General features: G+C 38.7%; 1 protein-coding gene across 1 annotated transcript in view; it reads right to left on the bottom strand.

Moving 5' to 3' along the window:
* Nucleotides 1–160: 160 nt before the first annotated feature.
* alad (aminolevulinate dehydratase) overlaps nt 161–21,834 on the bottom strand; it is a 30,274-nt gene continuing 8,600 nt past the window's right edge. Inside the window, exons 4-12 of the mRNA XM_061876921.1 lie at nt 20,466–20,562; nt 17,328–17,463; nt 14,795–14,878; nt 14,125–14,213; nt 12,665–12,720; nt 7,935–8,022; nt 6,407–6,493; nt 6,191–6,320; nt 161–2,383 (exon numbers count right to left, since the gene is read on the bottom strand). Of these exons, the coding sequence (XP_061732905.1) occupies nt 2,325–2,383; nt 6,191–6,320; nt 6,407–6,493; nt 7,935–8,022; nt 12,665–12,720; nt 14,125–14,213; nt 14,795–14,878; nt 17,328–17,463; nt 20,466–20,562 (826 nt within the window). The 3' untranslated portion in view covers nt 161–2,324. The remainder of the gene's footprint in view (nt 2,384–6,190; nt 6,321–6,406; nt 6,494–7,934; nt 8,023–12,664; nt 12,721–14,124; nt 14,214–14,794; nt 14,879–17,327; nt 17,464–20,465; nt 20,563–21,834) is intronic.

Here is a 21,834-nt window from a genome sequence, read left to right as displayed (position 1 = left end):
GTGGCTTGTGCAGCCCTTTGAGACTTTGTAATTTAGGGCTATATAAATAAACATTGATTGATACAAGGAAGATTTAGTACGGTGTTAGTAAAAATGTATTATTTGAAGGTAAAATGAATACACACTGTTAAATACCAATAAACTGCTCTATAGTCATTGGTGTATATTATGTGTTTTATTGACCATTGCGTTGGCATTCACTCACATCCTCTCCAGCAATAGAGCTCTGAATAAAAAGTTTAATTCAGGTCATAAAAGTTCATTTCATTACATCATGTAATTTATAAAAAATAATTATACCAATGACAAATTGTTACAAGAAACAACAATACAGCGACTGCCTGGCATTCTCGGTGTAGAAACGTACTTCTAAACCAGGGGTGTCAAACTCATTTCAGTTCAGGGGTCGCATGGAGGAAAATCTGCACACGCTATTAAAACCATGGCATTAGAAATATAAAATAAAGCCTTACTTTGGCCAAAAGTAGAAGAAACGCACTCTGAAAATATTACAATAAAAATATAGAAAACAATACCGGCGGCGGTAAAGTTTAGCTCCGTGAAGGAAAGAAGAAAGTGAATGAATGTTTAGAACTGAATATAAATTGTTTTCTTTTGTATTTTTTTTTCTAATTCATTAAGTAACGTTTATGCCAACCCTTTTCCAAAACACAATATGGAATGTGAGATATATAACAGGATAGTGCATACATTTATCATTTGTTTTCAAAATGCTTACCAAAAAGTGGGACCCCAAAAATGTACTGTGTGACCCCATTTTTATGACTTGATGGGGTCCCCATTTGGAAAATTCCTCGCGCCAACACTGATGGAGTATTGGTGCCTGCAAAACAGCAGCAGGTGGCTGTGGCCTGCGGGCCGGTTCTAATACTAATCAAATATTATCCCGGGGGCCATAGACCAGTGGTTCTCAAATGGGGCTACGCGTACCCCTGGGGGTACTTGAAGGTATGCTAAGGGGTACGTGAGATTTTTCCTAAATATTCTAAAAATAGCAACAATTCAAACATTCTTTATGAATATATTTATTGAATAATACTTCAACAAAATATGAAAAGATATGCAACAATGCAATATTCAGTGTTGACAGATAAAATTTTTTGTGGACATGTTCCATAAATATTGATGTTAATGATTTCTTTTTTTCTGAAGAAATGTTTAGAATTAAGTTCACGAATCCAGATGGATCTCTATTACAATCCTCAAAGAGGGAACTTTGAGTTGATGATTACTTCTATGTATAGAAATCTTTATTTATAATTGAATCACTTGTTTATTTTTTCAACAAGTTTTTGATTATTTTTATATCTTTTTTTCCAAATAGTTCAAGAAAGACCACTACAAATGGGCAATATTTTGCACTGTTATACAATTTAATAAATCAGAAACTGATGACATAGTGATGTATTTTACTTCTTTATCTCCTTTTTTCAACCAAAAATACTTTGCTCTGATTAGGGGGTACTTGAATTAAAAAAATGTTCACAGGGGGTACATCACTGAATAAAAGGTTGAGAACCACTGGGATAATGGATATAATTAACATTTGCTTTCAAAACGCTTACAAAAAAGTGGGACCCCAAAAGTGTACTGTGGGACCTCATTTTTATGACTTGATGGAAAATTCTTCGCGCCAACACTGACGGAGTATTGGTGCCTGCAAAACAGCAGCAGGGGGCTGTGGCCTGTGGGCCAGTTCTAATACTAATCAAATATCTCGGGGGCCATAGACAATTCATTCGCGGGCCTTGACTTTGACACCCCTGTCATAATATGTCTATAAATGTTCTCATTCAACCAAGTCATAGTCATCTTAGGGCCTTCAATCGAGCGCAAGTGGACTGTTTGGTTTGTCTTGGAAGACATTTCACCGCGCATCCGAGTAAGCTTCATCAGTTCGTGCTCACAGACTTAGGTGAACACTTCTCCATCCATCCATTTCCTACCGCTTATTCCCTTTGGGGTCGCTTGGGGCGCTGGTACCTATCTCAGCTACAAACGGGCGGAAGGCGGGGTACACCCTGGACAAGTCCCCACCTCATCACAGGGCCAACACAGATTGACAGACAACATTCACACTCATATTCACACACTAGGGCCAATTTAGTGTTGCCAATCAACCTATCCCCAGGTCTTCTAACTTGAAATAATAATCTCACATTGTTTAATGGCTCAGTTTGCAAACTACCAGTAAATATAAGTAAATGTTTACCGAGAAGTGTTTTCTTTGCTTTGGTGTTGTCAGATTGTTGGTTTTAAAGCTCACGACTTCCTCCGATCGTCCACGCTGAAGGCCTCGTTCTTCACTCTTTGAGCCAGGTGAGCAGCTGAGGGGTGTAGTAGGTAATGATGATGTCGGCACCTTCACAAGACAGAAAACAATTAGTGATGTGCTCTTTTAATATTCATCACGCATTAACACTTTCATTATCCTGAATAGTTTTCATCTTACTTTACTTTTTGAATCGGACCGTTAAAAAGTGATCATTTCACTTGGCTAGTCTGAGAAAGGTTATCTTAACTTGTCCTGGGCACGATGTTAAAGTGCATCCGGCAGTGGAGGCTCCTCTATGGCACGGGTGTCAAACTCAAATACAGAGTGGGCCAAAAATTTTAAACGGAACAAAGTCGCGGGCCAAGGTTGAACAAATTAACCTTTTAAAAGGGACCCAAACAAGTTTTGCATTAAATATTGAACAAGCAAAGCTTATATACCTTTAGTGACATGCAAAATGCAGTTTCAAATAATAATAATAATAATAATAATTTTAAAAATATCAATGGCATATCAATTAATATTTAAATAAAAGTTTTACGCCTTTTTTTTTCTATTTGCAATCTTTTGAGGTGAATATATCAATTTTTTTCCACAGGCTAATAATAAATTTGAAAATAAAATAACAATAATGAATGAACCAAACATTCAAGCCTTGAAGTAGCAAGAGAAAATGCATGAATAAAACGTTAATTATTGCTCAGTTTGCTGGAAGTTTCCCGGAAGAGTTAGTGCTGCAAGGGGTTCTGGATATTTGTTCTGTTGTGTTATGGTGCGGATGTTCACCCGAAATGTGTTTGTCATTCTTGTTTGGTGTGGGTTCACAGTGTGGCGCATGTATTTGTAACAGTGCTAAAGTTGTTTATACAGCCACCCTCAGTGTGACCTGTATGGCTGTTGACCAAGTATGCCTTGCATTCTCTTGTGCGTGTGTGTAAAAGCCACGAATATTATGTGACACGCTGTTAGTATGGAGGAAAAGCGGACTTGACGACAGGTTGTAGAGAACGCTAAAGGCAGTGCCTTAAATGCACGCCCCCAATATAGTTGTCCAGGTGGAAATCGGTAGAAATTCGGGAAAATGGTTGCCCCGGGAGATTTTCGGGAGGGGCACTGAACTTCGGGAGTCGACCGGCAAAATTAGGAGGTTTGGCAAGTATGAGTATTAGCGGTGAATGTGGTGTTACAGCGGCACCGACCCTGTATAAAACCGGCGGGCCAGCTCTAATGCTAAATTGATATTGCCTCAAAGGCCAAATTAAATTACACAGCGGGCCAGAGTTTGACACCCATGCTCTATGGGGTCTTGGGGCAGTATGAGGTTAACCCCTTTACTACTGTTACACCAGGTGGCCCTTGGCAAAGGTCTAGTACAGTGGTTCTTAACCTTGTTGGAGGTACCGAACCCTACCAGTTTCATATGTGCATTCACCGAACCCTTCTTTAATGAAAAATAATTTCATTTTATTTTTTCAAATTCATGCAAGTTAATGTATTTTTCGGAGTATAAGTCGCTCCAAAGTATAAGTCCCACCTGCCAAAAATGCATAATAAAGAAGGAAAAAACATACATAAGTCACACTGGAGTATAAGTCGCATTTTTTGGAGACATTTATTTGATAAAACCCAACACCAAGAATAGACATTTGAAAGGCTATTTAAAATAAATAAAGAATAGTGAACAACAGGCTGAATAAGTGTACGTTATATGACGCATAAATAACCAACTGAGAAGGTGCCTGGTATGTTAACGTAACATATTATTGTAAGAGTCATTCAAATAACTATAACATATAGAACATGCTATACGTTTACCAAACAATCTGTCACTCCTAATTGCTAAATCCCATGAAATCTTATACGTCTAGTCTCTTACGTGAATGAGATAAATAATATTGATATTTTACGGTAATGTGTTAATAATTTCACACATAAGTCGCTCCTGAGTATAAGTCACACCCCTGGCCAAACTATGAAAAAAAACTGCGACCTATAGTCCGAAAAATACAGTATATATAAATATATATACAACTTATATGTTTTTGGTAACACTTTAGTATGGAGAACATATTGTAAGTAACACAGACTTAATTTAAGAGTTATTTGGACACTAGGGGAACATATTCTGAGCAACAAAGACTTAATTTAAAGTTATTTGGTTAGGGTTAGGGTCAGGGTTAGAGTTACAATAAGGCCAATGCCGAGAGTAAGGCATTAATAAGTATTTAATGACTAGTTAAGAGCCAATATGTTACTAATTTGCATGTTAATAAGCAACTAATTAATGGTGAATATGTTCCCCATACTAAAGTGTTACCATGTATTTTTTACTGGTGCACAAAATGAACTGTACATGAGCGTCATCTTGTTCAAACAACAAAACCAACACAGTGCATAAACTCACAACAGATTACACCCCTGCAAATCAGTGTGACTTCTGCTGTTGCCGCATCCGTAATAAGCCGATAGGGAGAAGTTTTTATTTATACGATGAGTCGGGTGTTTTGACCTCCGCCGAACCCCTAGGGTTCGGGTGAACCCAGGTTAAAAAACACTGGTCTAGTACCTGACTGCCCCCTAGCCGGGGATACGGTGAAGACCTACACGGCGGAGCAGGCGGAAGCTGGTTGATTTAAGAACTACCACAACGGCTGCGATGGCGGAAGAAGGCTGCAGCAGAAAAGGGTCCCCAGTCGTCTTGGACTCCATGCCACTGGACCCTGACACGATTCTGTCAAGGATCGTGTGGTGACTGTCTGTGCACCAGTCTCCCCACGTTAAACTAAGTCACACACAGGCATCCTCCTTAAAGGGATAAACCCCCACCTTGAGGATCATCATACTCGCTTCGAGTGAATAATTTTCCTTCTCACTCTACAATCAAACAGCTGCTGATGCTCTGAATGATTTTGTTCCCACCAACTGAACTCTCACACTATTATGCTAAATCCACTATGGACTGGACTCTCACACTATTTATTATGTTAGATCCACTCTACGTCAATTGCACCCAGGTCACCGAGGTGGGGTCACACATGATCTCCTACTGGCCCCACCATGGATTGGACTCTCACACTATTTTGTAAGATCCACTATGGACTGGACTCTCACTATTATGTTAGATCCACTATGGACTGGAATCTCACACTATTATGTTAGATCCACTATGGAGTGTACTAGATCCACTATGGACTGCACTCGTACACTATTATGTTAGATCCACTATGGACTGGACTCTCACACTATTATGTTAGATCCACTATGGACTGGACTCTCACACTATTATGTTAGATCCACTATGGACTGGACTCTCACACTATTATGTTAGATCCACTATGGACTGAACTCTCACACTATTATGTTAGATCCACTATGGACTGAACTCTCACACTATTATGTTAGATCTACTCGACGTCTATTGCACCGGTCGCCCACATCAGCAGTCCCCTCCAAGGTTTCTCATTGTCATCCCATAGGGCTGACTTTTTTCTTGGCCTGACGTGGGATCTGAGCCGAGGATGTCGTTGTGGCTTCTGCAGCCCTTTGAGACACTTGTGATTCAGGGCTATATAAATCAACTTTGAATGATTGATTGATTGATTGATGGAACCTCTATGTGCTCAAAGAGCCTGATTTCAGTGGCCCCTAAGGCTTTTCTTGTGAATAATTCTAGTCTGTGCTTCTGATCAATATCAATACGGTAATCTTTAACCAAACTTTCAAATGATTCCCAGGAATCGAAACCCAAGTACCCGATTCTCAACAAGAACCGGTTTAAGATTTGCATCCCTACCAGTGTAAATGTCATACTTAATTAGGGTACAATACTTCCTAACAGATCAAAATGGTTGAAAGGGCTTTCAAAGTTATCACACACCCCAACTCTTTGCTTACCTGCCCTGCGGAAGGCAGTCATGGCCTCCATCACTGCAGCTCGCAAATCGAACGCTCCTGCTTGCGCTCCATGCCATATCATGGCAAACTCCCCCGACACATTGTACACAGCAAGCGGATGCATTGGGAACTGAATAGAAGCAGTACAAAACATGTTTCACCACCTAGTGTACAGTCCAGTGATACTTCAACAACAATGCCGTCATTCATACAGACCTTGTCCTTGACCTCTCTAACAATGTCCAGATACGGCAGACCTGGTTTCACCATCAGCATGTCAGCTCCTTCTTTCACATCTCGCTCCTGAATTCACAGCACACTGATCAGTGAGCAAGCAATGTAAAAACTGTATCCTAAACCATAGGCGCCAATCTACATTTCTGCCAGTAAGTGCTCAGTGTGTGTGTATCAGTGTTGTCCCGATACTAATATTTTGGTACCGGTACCAAAAGTATTTCAGTACTTTTCTAAATAAAGGGTACCACAAAAAATTTTATTATTGGCTTTATTTTAACAAAAAAATATTACGGTAAATTAAACATGTTTATTATTGCTATTTAGAACCTTCTATAAAATAGTCAACATACAAGACAACTTGTCTTTTAGTGGTAAGTAAACAAACAAAGGCTCCTAATTTAGTCTGCTGACATATGCAGTAACATATTGTGTCATTTATGGGGCGGCATAGCTCGGTTGGTAGAGGGGCCGTGCCAGCAACTTGAGGGTTGCAGGTTCGATTCCCGCTTCCGCCATCCTAGTCACTGCCGTTGTGTCCTTGGGCAAGACACTTTACCCACTTGCTCCCAGTGCCACCCACACTGGTTTAAATGTAACTTAGATATTGGGTTTCACTATGTAAAGCGCTTTGAGTCACTAGAGAAAAGCGCTATATAAATATAATTAAATTCACTTCACATTTATCATTCTATTATTTTGCCAGAATTAGAAAGAACACGCTGTAAAAATTAATTATTAATCTACTCGTTCATTCATGCTCTATCTACACTTCTGTTCAAATATAATAAACACTCTTTTGTTGTTTGGATACTTTACATTAGTTTTGGGTGATGCCACAAATTTGGGTATCAATCCTATACCAAGTAGTTACAGGATCATACATTGGTCATATTCAAAGTCCTCATGTGTCCAGGGACAGACATATTTCCTGAGTTTATAAACATAATGTACATTTTTTAAAAATGAAATAAGATGTTGTGATGTTAAAAAATATCAATGTAAGTAAAATCGACAAGATACGCTATTGTACTTGGTATCATTACAGTGGATGTTAGGCGTCGATCCACCAATGGCGTTTGTTTATAGCATAGCTTCCCGGAAGAGTTGGTGCTGCATGGAATTCTGGGAATTTGTTCTATACTTTTTATGTTGTGTTGAGGATGCAAATATTCTTCCAAAATGTGTTTGTCGTCGTTTAGTGCGGTTTCATTGCATGGCACATGTTTATGACAGTGTTGGCAGTGTTTATACGGCCACCCTTAGTGTGACATGTATGGCTGTTGAGTAAGTATGTCCTTCATTTGTATGCAGTGTGTATAAAGTCATGATGATTGAGTCTAGTGTTCATTATCAGGCACAAATGGAATAATGATTAGGCTTTGGTAATTATAGAGTATATAATTAGTGACTTTATTACAAGATTGTTTTTCCCAAAAATATTTTAAAGATTAAAAGTTGCCATCATTGCATTGTGCCTATGCACTAAATCACATTTAAAAATATTTACCACAGCTCGAAGTGCCAGCCCCCTCGCTCCAGGCGGGAGTTGATAGCAGCGTCTGTCCCCAAAAGCTGGTTTGGACTGTGCAGCATCTCTGCAGACACCACACAAAGTTTCAGTTAACTACCTAAAAGCTCGTTTCCCACTGCACCGCGGCTGTCCAAACTTGCTCCATCCAAAAATTGCAGGGTCCATTTAGATATTTTCATTGGGTAAAAAAACAAATCCAACGTGTCAAGAAATGTCCACACTTAAACCCAGGTATAGCAGGTTGAGCAGTAGATATGCTGACAGGTTATACAGGGTTAATTAAAAAGTAAATCCCAATTAGGTGTGTCTTGATACAACTTTTTAACATCCGATACCTGAATTGGAGCCTTGCATACTGGTCAATATTAATTTGACTAGAAATCAGCACATACTTTTATTATTTTGTAGTGTGGAATGTTGAAAAAAACTTTTGATTAAGTGGAATTACTCAAAAATAATGGTAGACATGAAAAACACTAACCTGATGATAGATGTATACTATTGAAGTGGACTGAAAATTTGCTTTTTAATGACACTTAATGGCCACAATGGTTCATTACGTTAAGCTCATGATGATAAAGTAATTTGAATGATGCAGACACCTTTGTTACTGGATACTTTGATTACGCTTCTGCTTTAAGTACTTTGAATATGTAAGTAATCTGCAAATATAATTATTTGATACTTGTTTATATTGACAAATTTGATGTTTCATACTGCAATATTGTTCTCTTATTACGCATGTCTAGCTTGTGTGCTATTGTGTGCATTTGTACCTTGCTGTTGTGTAGGTGCTCGTTCCTAGTAGCCTATAGCCCAGAGGTCCCCAACCACCGGGCCGCAGAATAATTGTTTTATCAATTTTTATTTATTTTATTATTTATTATATATATATATATTTAATTAAATCAACATAAAAAACACAAGATACACTTACAAATAGTGCACCAACCCAAAAAACCTCCCTTTTTCATGACAAAGAAAAAAAAAAAAAAAAAAAAAAAAAGAACCCCTCCACCCCTGCGGGACAGTTTATCAAGCGTTGACCGGTCCGCAGCTACAAAAAGGTTGGGGACCACTGCTATAGCCTATCATTTTAACTTTTTGTAAATGACTTGACTAAAATACAATAAAGGACTAACCTTTTGTGCTTATTGGAGGCCATTTAGATGTCAACTGACTGTCCAGCTTTGTACAAGTAAACACACTAAAGGACTGCTTATATTAGAGTTTGTATCCAACATTTTAAATGCAAACTGGTATCAATACATGATTTTTTTTTTTTTTTTTTTTTTTGCTGATTTCAGATATCGGTTTGAATATCTCATTAAGACATCCCTACTCCCAATATCAAAATACTAATTGAAGAGAATATGGCCAACTAAAGAACACGCGCCAAGACTGCTACCAAGGACATGAACATCTGTGCCAGGATTCATACAATTTCTGTCATTTTGACGAAAATCAACCAAAGTAAAACATGTAAATATAGTTCTAAACATACTCCAGCTCACAGAGCTAAAATAAAATATGCTTTATTATCGTGAAAGTACATTCCTGCAGTGTTCTGTGACCAGTGGGAACTCAAACACACCATTAAAACATGATGAAATACACAGAATGACCAAAAAAATTACTTATTACCCTAATTTTGCCAAAATCTTTTTTAACTTTGGACCAACAATCACAGAGAAATGGTGACTTTTGTGTGAAGTATGCATCACTCATTATGTACTATTCTGTCCTGGGCATAACCTTAAAGTGCATTTGGCAGTGGAGGCTCCTCTACAGGGGTCTTGGGGAACTAGGAGGTCAACCCCTTTACTACTGTTACCCCAGGTGGTCCTTGGCTAACGCCTAGTACCTGACTGCCCCCTAGCCAATGATACGGTGAAGACCTCAATGGCGGAGCAGGCGGAAGACGGTAGATTTAAGAACTATCACAACGGCTGCGATGGCGGAAGAAGGCTGCAGCAGAAAAGGGTCCCCAGTCGTCTTGGACTCCATGCCACTGGACCCTGATCCGATTCTGTCAAGGATCGTGTGGTGACTGTCTGTGCACCAGTCTCCCCACGTGAAACAAAGTCACGCACAAGCATTGTCTCCATAAAAAGATACACCCCTACCAGGAGGATCGTCATACTTGTTCGAGAGACCGCCGACCACCACTATTCTAACTGTACTATTCTTCTTTGTAAAAAGCAAAGTAAATAACTGTACTTTTTTAATTATTTCCCCATATTTCTGCAAAATATAGCTCAGATATGGTGACACTGGCGAGCAGTAGAAAATATGGGTTGATTTTTGGTCCAGAAAATATTTAGCTTTATTCAGTATCAGCATATTTCTTGCCACTTTACGTTGTATATTTTTTATGACATTTCCAGTTTGTTTTCTCATCTATTATGACGCCCCAAATTTGGTTTCTTTCACTCTTTCAATGTCTATTTGTAATTGTGTTTGAGTTTATCGTCTGCTGTTACCGAAATGCAATATTTTGGTTTTACCGAATTTCAAAGATAGTCCGTTATTGTCAAACCATTGATTATTAATTGATTATTTTCTTCTGTTATTATTTGTACTCGCTCCTGTGTGTTCGGCCCTGAACAAAAAGCAAATGTTGTGACATGTGTTTACCTCGCACAAGACGCTGCGTCGATGGCAAACTTTCACTACCATACTTGTCTTATTTCCGGGTTGTGGGGAAAGCAATGTACAAACCCCGGTACAAACCCCGTTTCCATATGAGTTGGGAAATTGTGTTAAATGTAAATATAAACGGAATACAATGATTTGCAAATCCTTTTCAACCCATATTCAGTTGAGTGCACTACAAGGACAACATATTTAATGTTCAAACTCACAAAGTTTTTTTTTTTTGCAAATAATAATTAACTTAGAATTTCATGGCTGCAACACTTGCCAAAGTAGTTGGGAAAGGGCATGTTCACCACTGTGTTACATCACATTTTCTTTTAACAACAATAACATAAATCTTTGGGAACTGAGGACACTAATTGCTGAAGCTTTGAAAGTGGGAATTCTTTACCATTTTTGCTTGATGTACAGCTTAAGTTGTTCAACAGTCCGGGGTTTCCGCTGTCGTATTTTACGCTTCATAATGCGCCACACATTTTCGATGGGAGACATGTCTGGACTGCAGGCGGGCCAGGAAAGTACCCACACTCTTTGGCTACGAAGCCACGCTGTTGTGACACGAGCTTGGCATTGTTTTGCTGAAATAAGCAGGGGCGTCCATGATAACGTTGCTTGGATAACAACATATGTTGCTCCAAAACCTGTATGGACCATTCAGCATTAACGGTACCTTCAAATATGTGTAAGTTACCCATGCCTTGGGCACCAATACACCCCCATACCATCACAGATTCTGGCTTTTGAACTTTTCGCCTATAACAATCCGAATGGTTATTTTCCTCTTTGTTCCGGAGGACACCACGTCCACAATTTCCAAATATATTTTGAAATGTGGACTCGTCAGACCACTGAACACTTTTACACTTTGCATCAGTCCATCTTAGATAAGCTCGGGCCCAGCGAAGCCGGCGGCGTTCCTGGGTGTTGTTAATAAATGGCTTTGCACTTGCACTTACAGATGTAGCGACCAACTGTATTTACTGATAGTGGTTTTCTGAAGTGTTCCTGAGCCCACGCGGTGATATCCTCTACACACTGATGTCGGTTTTTGATGCAGTACCGCCTGAGGGATCAAAGGTCCGTAATATCTTCGCTTACGTGCAGTGATTTCACCAGATTCTCTGAACCTTTTGATGATTTTACGGACCGTAGATGGTAAAATCCCTAAATTCCTTGCAATAGCTCGTTGAGAAATGTTGTTCTAAAACTATTCGACAATTTGCTTACAAATTGGGAGCCCTCGCCCCACTTACTTAGCATTTCATGGAAGCTGCTTTTATACCCAATCATGGCATCCAACTGTTCCCAATTAGCCTGCACACCGGTGAGATGTTCCATATAAGTGTTTGATGAGCATTCCTCAACTTTATCAGTATTTAAAAAAAAAAAATGTTTATCTGTTTGAACATCAAATATGTTGTCTTTGTAGCATATTCAACTGAATACGGGTTGAAAATGATTTGCAAATCATTGTATTCCGTTTATATTTACATCTAACACAATTTCCCAACTCATATGGAAACGGTTTCTAAAACCTTTCCACAACTCTGGCGGGTGGAGCAGCCCCGTACTGCACAACTACTGGACGATAAACTAACAAGGATTCGTCGCAAAAACATAGCATCAGCTCAAAGTTAGTCGCGGTCATGGCGCCCTGTAGTCACATAAGTGCCATTTGACCAATCGTAGAGGAGATCGCCTGAAACCTAAGTTGGCCATCCTCTCTTTGTATACAACTCTGGCATATCATACGTGAGCATAGGGACAATCGAGAGGGAAAGAGCAAGACTTCTCATCAGTGCTGGTATTGCGACTGTTTGTACTCGCTCCATTTGTAGAATAAATTGTTAATCTTCAATTCGAGTGTCACCCCGTTATTTAGACAAGCCATTATCAACAAAAGCCTGGGAGAATGTTGACTTTTATAGGGGAAAGCCGAACAGTACTATCGCTCAGCAGCACTACACTGACATCCGCTCCTTGTACAGCCACGGTAAACAAAGAGAATAACAAGGAGTGGGAAAGGTGCTTCAGTGATTTTTACTCACCTGAAAGGACCATAATAACAGGAGGCAAACTTGGCGCTGTAGCTCAACACTGACACCTGGAAATAAAATAAACATACAGTAGTTCATTTAAATTGGGATTTTGTCACAACCCATCTACGTTGAGCAACTCATCAAGTCCTGGTCCACAGTGTTCTCTTTAGTACTAGATAGTAATACTAATTCGTTGACTCAAAAGAATAGTTTTAATAAAATATGATCCCGTTGCTGTCACCTTCCTCGTTATCGTTGAGCAGCATCTAGTTACCATACTTGCCAACCCTCCAGATTTTCCCGGGAGACTCACGAATTTCAGTGCCCCTCCCGGGGCAACCATTCTCCCGAATTTCTCCCGATTTCCACCCAGAAGACAATATTGGGGGCGTGCCTTAAAGGCACTGCCTTTGGTGTCCTCTACAACATGTCGTCACTTCCGCTTCTCCTCAAAACAAACAGCGTGCCGAGCCAATCACATAATATATGCAGCTTTTACACACACACACACACACACACACACACACAAGCGAATGCAAGGCATACTTGGTGAACAGCCATACATGTCACACTGAAGGTGGCAGTATAAACAACTTTAACACTGTTACAAATATGCACCACACTGTGAACCCACACCAAACAAGAATGACAAACACATTTCGGGAGAACATCTGCACCTTAACACAACAAAATCACAACAGAACAAATACCCATAATCAACATACACCCCCCACTACCACCAAACCCCGCCCACCTCAACCCCCACATCTCCCGAATTCAGAGGTCTCAAGGTTGGCAAGTATGCTAGTTAAGCATCATTACAACATGCATACTGGCTTCCTGTTCAGTACAAAGTGAGCTTCAAAATAAAAGTACGGTAGTAAAAACCTGAATTCTACTACAGCAATTTAATCCCCTTTTCAGATTGCTAGCCACCAAAAGAAAAATCTATTACCTCCGCCAGGAGGTTAGGTATTCGCCAGGGTTTGTTGTTAGTTAGTTAGCAACATAGCTGAAATTATTATACGCACATTTTGATAAAACAGTACTGTATATCAAACAAACATAGGAGGGGGATGGATCAACTTTTCATTGAATAAAGGCAAACCAATAACAACTAGCTGAACTGTCCACGACATGCACACACTATCATTAGCTTTGTGGCGCACTCACAATTTGAAATCACAAACTCCTTAACTTTACCAGCCAGATCGCTGCAATGACTCGGAAAAAAAAATAAAATCCACTTCACATTGTCTGTTAATCTTCCTTGCCTGCAGAGGGAGGCAGTGTTCACAACGCTGTGGATACTTTCAAAATGTTTCAAAACAAACATTGCTTGTCCATTGCTTATTTTGGAGTTTTTACAATACACTACAAAATAGTTTGCGTGTCCATTGCTAAAAGTAAAACAGCATAAAATGCTTTGAGAAAAAGAACGTATTTTAGGTTTGTAATTTGACTTGTACCTTGTTCCCCAAACCATTAGACAGCAAAGCTTGTTTTATTGCACCGACTCTGCCATCCATCATATCAGAAGGAGCAATTATGTGACAACCTGCAGCAAAACATGGACAAAAAATATATATTTAATAATGACTTGCTTACATGGCTCTAGATGTTACTGTCAGTTCAGTTGTCTCATATGTATTAGCTTTTCAGGCAAGCAGTGTTATCTTAATGAATAATGTGTCTAAAAATAATCATAGAGCAGACATACTGTATCAGGCCGTGAGTTCAAACCCTGGCCAAGTCATACCAAAGACTATAAAAATGGGACCCATTACCACCCTGCCTGGCACTCAGCATCAAAGGTTGGGATTGGGGGTTAAATCACCAAAAAGGATTACCGGGTGCAGCTACCGCTGCTGCTCGCTGCTCCCCTCACCTCCCAGGGGGTGATCACACTTAGTGTGTGTGTGACAATCATTGGTACTTTAACTTTGACTTTATTATAAACCAGTTAATGCTGTCTAAGGTTGAGTTTTCAAGCTAATAGTGGGGATTCTTTCCAGGCTTTATCACATCAGTCACATGCAGAAATTGTTAACTTGGATGCACCCTGAATTTGTGATAAGAATTCTAACCATTTACAGTTACGAAAAGAAAAGAAAAAAAGATAAAGCTCTCCGACATTACCAGCTTTGGCGTAGGACAGTGCCACTTCTGCCAGTCTCAAACAGCTGGCATCATTGTCAAGAGAACCATCTTCATTGAGGATACCTGGTAAAGGTGCAGAGATACTGTGAATGAAAAGTGCAGTTTTGTGAGGTATGCCTGCAAAATGTCTTTTTTTTTTTAATTATTCTTTATCCATCATGTTCCGCTTATCCGAGGTCGGGTCGCGGGGGCAACAGCCTAAGCAGGGAAACCCAGACTTCCCTCTCCCCAGCCACTTCGTCTAGCTCTTCCCGGGGGATCCCGAGGCGTTCCCAGGCCAGCCGGGAGACATAGTCTTCCCAACGTGTCCTGGGTCTTCCCCGTGGCCTCCTACCGGTTGGACGTGCCCTAAACACCTCCCTAGGGAGGCGTTCGGGTGGCATCCTGACCAGATGCCCGAACCACCTCATCTGGCTCCTCTCGATGTGGAGGAGCAGCGGCTTTACTTTGAGTCCCTCCCGGATGGCAGAGCTTCTCACCCTATCTCTAAGGGAGAGCCCCGCCACACGGCGGAGGAAACTCAATTCGGCCGCTTGTACCCGTGATCTTATCCTTTCGGTCATGACCCAAAGCTCATGAGGATGAGAACTATTCTTTATTAACTGCAAATGTGTGTTTAATGTGATTGAAGGTATATTAAGTTATGGAGTTACACACAGTCGTGGTCAAATTCTACATACACTTTAAAAGAACATAATGTCATGACCACATAACTTTCCTCCAGAAGGTCCTATCTTTGTTCCATGTGATGTCGGATGAAACAAAAATTTAGCTTTTTGGCCACAATATCCAGCAATATGTTTGGAGGAGAAAAGGAAGGGCCTTTAATCCCAGGAACACCACGCCTACAGTCAAGCATGGTGGTGGTAGTATTATGCTCTGGGCCTGTTTTGCTGCCAATGGAACTGGTGCTTTACAGAGACTAAATGGGACAAGGAAAAAGGGGGATTACCTCCACATTCTTCAGGACAACCTAAAATCATCAACCCAGAGGATGGGTCTTGGGTGCAGTTGGGTGTTCCAATAGGACAATGACCCCAAACACACGTCAAAAGTAGTAAAGGAATGGCTAAATCCTCCGGAGGAAGAATGGACAATAATATGTACCAGCTCACCCAAGTGGAGGGAGTTTGGCTGGAAAAGTTTGATCAGATTTTTCACTACACCTTCTCAGAAGTCTCACTATGATAACTCCCCTGCCTGCTGGAGAAATTGTGGGAATTCAAACGCAAACCACTACCATGTTTTCTGGGACTGCTCTATTGTAAAGGATTATTGGAAAGAGATACACCAAGCTTTACAGGATATTTTAAAACGAGAAATACCCCTTGAAAGTAAAACTTTGTTTTTTGGATTTGCTCCTCAAGATTGGCTGAAGAAAGATAAATACTTAATGAATATCCTACTGGTGGCTTGTAAAAAAAAACATCACTAGGAAATGGATATCCCAGGAGAGCCCAACTTTGAAGCAATGGATGGAAACCACAATGGACATATATAAAATGGAGAAGATAACTGCCTTTATTAATTATACATTGGAGAAATTTAGCTCATACTGGGAAAACTGGGTCAATTATGTCACGCCCCATAAGCCTGACTTAAATCTCTGGAATTAGTGTAATGTTTGAAAAAATTAAAAAAAGATTACTCCCTATATGTGTATATATACATATAAGTATCTGTATATATTTATTTTATTTTATTTCTGTTTATTATTATTATCAATATATTATTTAATTTTTGCTGATTTAATTGATCTATGTGTAGACACTACCTTGTTTTTGTTATCTCTGTTTCTTTTTCCTTTTTTGGGGGGGGGGGTGGTATCATGGGTATATAAACAAAAATACTTTTGACATTTAGGGCAGACAACGGCTATGTGATGTATGTGAATATGATTTAATTGATGGAAATGTCTGATGCTGGATGTCAATAAAAATAAAATGAAAAAAAAAAAGGAATGGCTAAATCAGGCTAGAATTAAGGTTTTAGAATGGCCTTCCCAAAGTCCTGACTTAAACATGCGGACAATGCTGAAGAAACAAGTCCATGTAAGAAAACCAACACAATTAGCCAAACTGCAACAATTTTGTCAAGAGGAGTGGTCAAAGATTCAACCAGAAGCTTGCCAGAAGCTTGTGGATGGCTACCAAAAGTGCCTTATTGCAGTGAAACTTGCCAAGGGACATGTAACCAAATATTAACATTGCTGTATGTATACATTTGACCCAGCAGATTTGGTCACATTTTCAGTAGACCCATAATAAATTCATAAAAGAACCAAACTTCATGAATGTTTTTGTGACAAACAAAAAAATTAATTCAATCAAATGCAATCACTCTATCAAAAAAAAGTAAGTTGTAGAAATGATTGGAAACTCAAGGCAGCCATGACATTATGTTCTTTACAAGTGTATGAAAACTTTTGACCACGACTGTATAAGCTGTATATAGAACATGCGGTATGTTAGCACCATAAGAACACAGGTCAGACATATGAGGAGCCACTCACCACAGTGACCATGTGACGTGTACGGACACAAACAGACGTCACATGCCACCAGCAGGTCTGGAAACAAAGATCTGATCGTCTTTACCGCTGTGATGGCTGGTGTGTCGTCTGTGTCTGCCCCTGACCCTCTGTCATCCTAATGCACAAAAGATGTTGGAAGAATTATGTAAATATTATTATGATAACTTTATGCTTAAGGGCCGTTACTATAAAGCAGGGGTGTCCAAAAATGTTTCCACAGAGGGCCGCACACTGAAAAATCAAAGCAAGCGGGGGCCATTTTTATATCTTTTATTCTAAAACCCAATGCAATATATATATATATATATATATATATATATATATATATATATATATATATACATTTAAGCCTCCACTCAGTTATGATCCCGGGGACCCGAAAGGGTTTTGGTCAAAAAAAATATTAAAAATGTGTCATTATTCAGTATAACTATTTTCATTATTATTCAAGTTTTAAATCTGTAGATTAACATTAGGAAAAAAAAACTGAAAAAACACAAAATTTGCAATATTTTCACCCAATAACTTTTTTAAGTGGAATATTTGAGATTATATAATAATTGGAGCCTTAATTTTGGATTTTGATTAATTATAATTTTTTGAGCAATGACACTTAAAAACAAATCACACTAAAATAATTGGGGATCCAAAAGTGTCCCACTCATTAAAGTGTTAAAAAATAAATTATACTTTTTTTTTACTATTTACTTTTAGCACAATAATCCCGAGATCAACTTCAGATGTATCCGTCAATTTTAAGTTTTATTGTTGTTTACGTTTTTTGTTTGTATGTTTTAGGCCCTTCTTTAAAAAGAAAACAGCTCAAAACACAAAATATGCAACACTTTCCGCCAAAAATATTTCAAAGTGGAATATTTGATGTGACCTAATCGAATATGTCAATAATTCAAAATGACAATGAATCTGATTCATTATTAATTTTTGAAGAAATAAACAACCTGCATGGCAGCTTTGTGTTATAAGAGTAAGCATTGCAAAAATGTATTGTTACATTTCACCTGTTTGCTCTTTTATACCAATTTTTATGTTTTTAACATTTTTCAATTGTATTCTTAAAATGTGCCGCGGGGACGTTAAAAAATAACCCGCGGGCCGCAAATTGCCTCCGGGCCGCACTTTGGACACCCATGCTATAACGTATTGTCAATTTGTGCTGAAGTGGTATTTCTGTATTTGTGCAGAGCTACCAATCCAAGAAAATGCGAGCCTCTTTTTATCAGTGTTTTTTTTTCAGACTCGGTCTGCTGACTGCCAAGGCCGAACATTGGGTACCGGGACCAGACAAAACAAAGACTGGGTAATGGCGCCAGTACTCGGCCTGCTGACTACCAAGGCTGAACATTGGATTCCGGGACCAGACAAAGCAGAGACTGGTCGATAGCACTAAGTGTCAACATATTTGCATATTTGTATACTTTTTTTTTTTTCGGATAATAAATCGCAGTTTTTTTCATAGTTTGGCCGGGGGTGCGACATATACTCCGGAGCGACTCATGTATGAAATTATTAACACATTTCCGTAAAATATTAGATAATATCATTTATCTCATTCGCGGAAGAGACGAAGAAAATGTCCGCAATCGTCACACACACGTCAACTAATAAGAATTTGTCAGGGGAGGGTCATGGCAGAAGTGCATTGTGGGTCATGGGATGCTAACTGCTATATGCTATATGCTACTGCCGTAGGTATTAAAATAGATCATTTCAACGTTGGCGGTAACTTATAAAAACTGAGAAGGGCTGAACAAAAATGGCACCGAAAAGGAAATCATGTACTGCAGATTACAAACTGGATGTAGTGAAACATGTAGCAGAAAACGACAAGAGGAAGCGGCGCATATCTTTGGAGTTGGCAGAGTTGTTTGGAAGCGACATAGAGGAAGAAGATTTTTAGGAGTGACAGATTGTTTGGTAAACATATAGCATGGTTCATATGTTATAGTTATTTGAATGACTCTTACCATAATATGTTACGTCAACATACCAGGCACCTTCTCAGTTAGTTATTTATGCCTCATATAACGTACACTTATTCAGCCTGTTGTTTACTATACTTTATTTATTTTAAATTGCCTTTCAAATGTCTATTCTTGGTGTTGGATTTTATCAAATAAATTACTCCTAAAAATGCGACTTATACTCCAGTGCGACGTATATATATTTTTTTCTTCCTTCTTTATTATGCATTTTCGGCCAGTGCGACGTAAACCCCGGAAAATACGGTAATCATTTAGTGCCTAACTGGAGTTGTCGAGTCTACCCCCTACCCTCAGCGACAGTGATGTAATAGGGACTTTCCTAATAAATAGAGGAGGCGTGCGGGCTTGATTTTTTAGAACGTAGTTTGGATCTGTAACTAGAATACAGCCACACGTGTCTCCTCATGAGCTAAATTAAACTCTGTTTCTGCATGATTCCTTGCTTCTTGTCTAATTAATAGACTGACAAAATATCAGCATCTATGTACACTTTCACTTATCTTAATGTGCAGATCAATATTTATTTTACATGCAAACAACTTTGAACTCAGGGCTCCCCACAGAACCGCAAGCTGATTGTGGCAGTGGTTTATTTGCAAAACTGGCCACGATGAAAACCAAAACAAATATGTTCAAAACTACAAAAATATATTTAAAAGGAGATGGATGATGATGAAGTAATATTTGATTGATAACTAGTTACTATCTATCCAAAGCCGCCCCTCCTTATATGCAGATCCCACGCTGTGCGTAGGGTAGGGCCCTGCGATTCATTGGGAGCCCTATTTTGTGTGAATAGACGCATGTAAAATGTCAATCAATTGATGATCGGGCGCTTCCTAATACATCTTTTTCAAGGCTATTGTATAATGACGTTTCAAATTGTATCCCTAGTGCACCGCAACTTTCTCTTTGCAAATGAGACACGTCAGGGTGCCCCTGTTCTCAACAAAGAAATATTGCATCTCCCACTTTTCAAACTATATTTTTGGATCTCAAGGTCATCCATTACATTCCATGAAAAACATGTTTGATTATTGTTTTTTCTAACATTGTGGAGGACTCAAAACGTTCTAGTATGTTCCAGTCTCTATATTGATTTCACAGTACCTACCTTGACAACTTTTGCAGGGACCCCAAAGATCAGCACGCATTTCAAGCCGTTCTCAACAAGTGGCCGCAGCATTCCTTCAAGTTTGTTTACCCCATATCTACAAAAAGCAAATGACACAACATGATTTAACATAATTGTTTTTAAATCGCATGAAGGAAATTTTTGTTGATTATTGTGTGTTGCATGCGGTACATAACACACAAGGAACTTACACACACACACACACGCAGGGGAAGAGTTTTGGGGGTGTTCTTACGAATGTTTACAAGCATATAATATGTATATATTATATACATATATATATATATATATATATATATATATATATATATACATACATATATATATATATATATATATATATATATACATACATATATATATATATATATATATATATACATACATATATATATACATACATATATATATATATATATATATATACATACACATACATACATATATATATATACATACATATATATATATATATATATATATATATATATATATATATATATATATACTGGGAAAGGAACAGTTAAAAAAATCCCCAGTTTGTATCAAACCACACCTCTTTTTCATGACTGCGCATATCATCAATAGTTTTAGTTGACAAAATCCCTTCACCATATAAATATTATCAATTCCAAGAATGTAGGACATCAATAGTTCAGGTAATTTGTTTTGTTGATATAGTATATTCACATATTTAACAGGAGCCATTCCAAAATGTCCTGGGTATGACGTTAAACTACATCCAGGCATGAGATGGGAGGTTGTGTGTGGGGTTAGTGAGTCCCAACTAACGTCTATAAAATGCACACAAAGAACCGTTTGCCAACAGGACAGACTAAGTTCAACAGCCCAGTAAGGCAATTAGTCTAGGAGAAGGATCTCTGATATAAAATACCCCTTTCAACCCGCACCAAGCCAGCGTGGAAGGTGTAGGCTAATAACCAGCATAAAAAGTACACCAAATGGCAGAAACATGCTGAGGCTTTCGTCCAACAGTGGACTGACAACGGCTGCTGCTGATGATGATGATGATGATTCCAAAATGTACAACATTCATTGTTTATTTCATTAGTTCAATGTTTTGTTTGGTTTGAAAAAATCTTTTCACTAAATCATCAGGCTGAGATATGATTAGAGATGTCTGATAATGGCTTTTTTGCCCATATCCAATATTCCAATATTGTCCAACTCTTAATTATCGATTCCGATATGAACCGATACCGATATATACAGTTGTGGAATTAACACATTATTATGCCAAATTTTGTTTTGATGCCCCACTGGATGCATTAATCAATGTAACAAGGTTTTCCAAATTAAATCAACTCAAGTTATGGAAAAAAATGCC

This window comes from Nerophis ophidion, linkage group LG17, assembly GCF_033978795.1.
Source record: "Nerophis ophidion isolate RoL-2023_Sa linkage group LG17, RoL_Noph_v1.0, whole genome shotgun sequence".
Classification (NCBI taxonomy): Eukaryota; Metazoa; Chordata; class Actinopteri; order Syngnathiformes; family Syngnathidae; genus Nerophis; species Nerophis ophidion.
The sequence above is the reverse complement of the archived record's forward strand: the minus strand, read 5'-3'. Positions and strand labels throughout refer to the sequence as shown.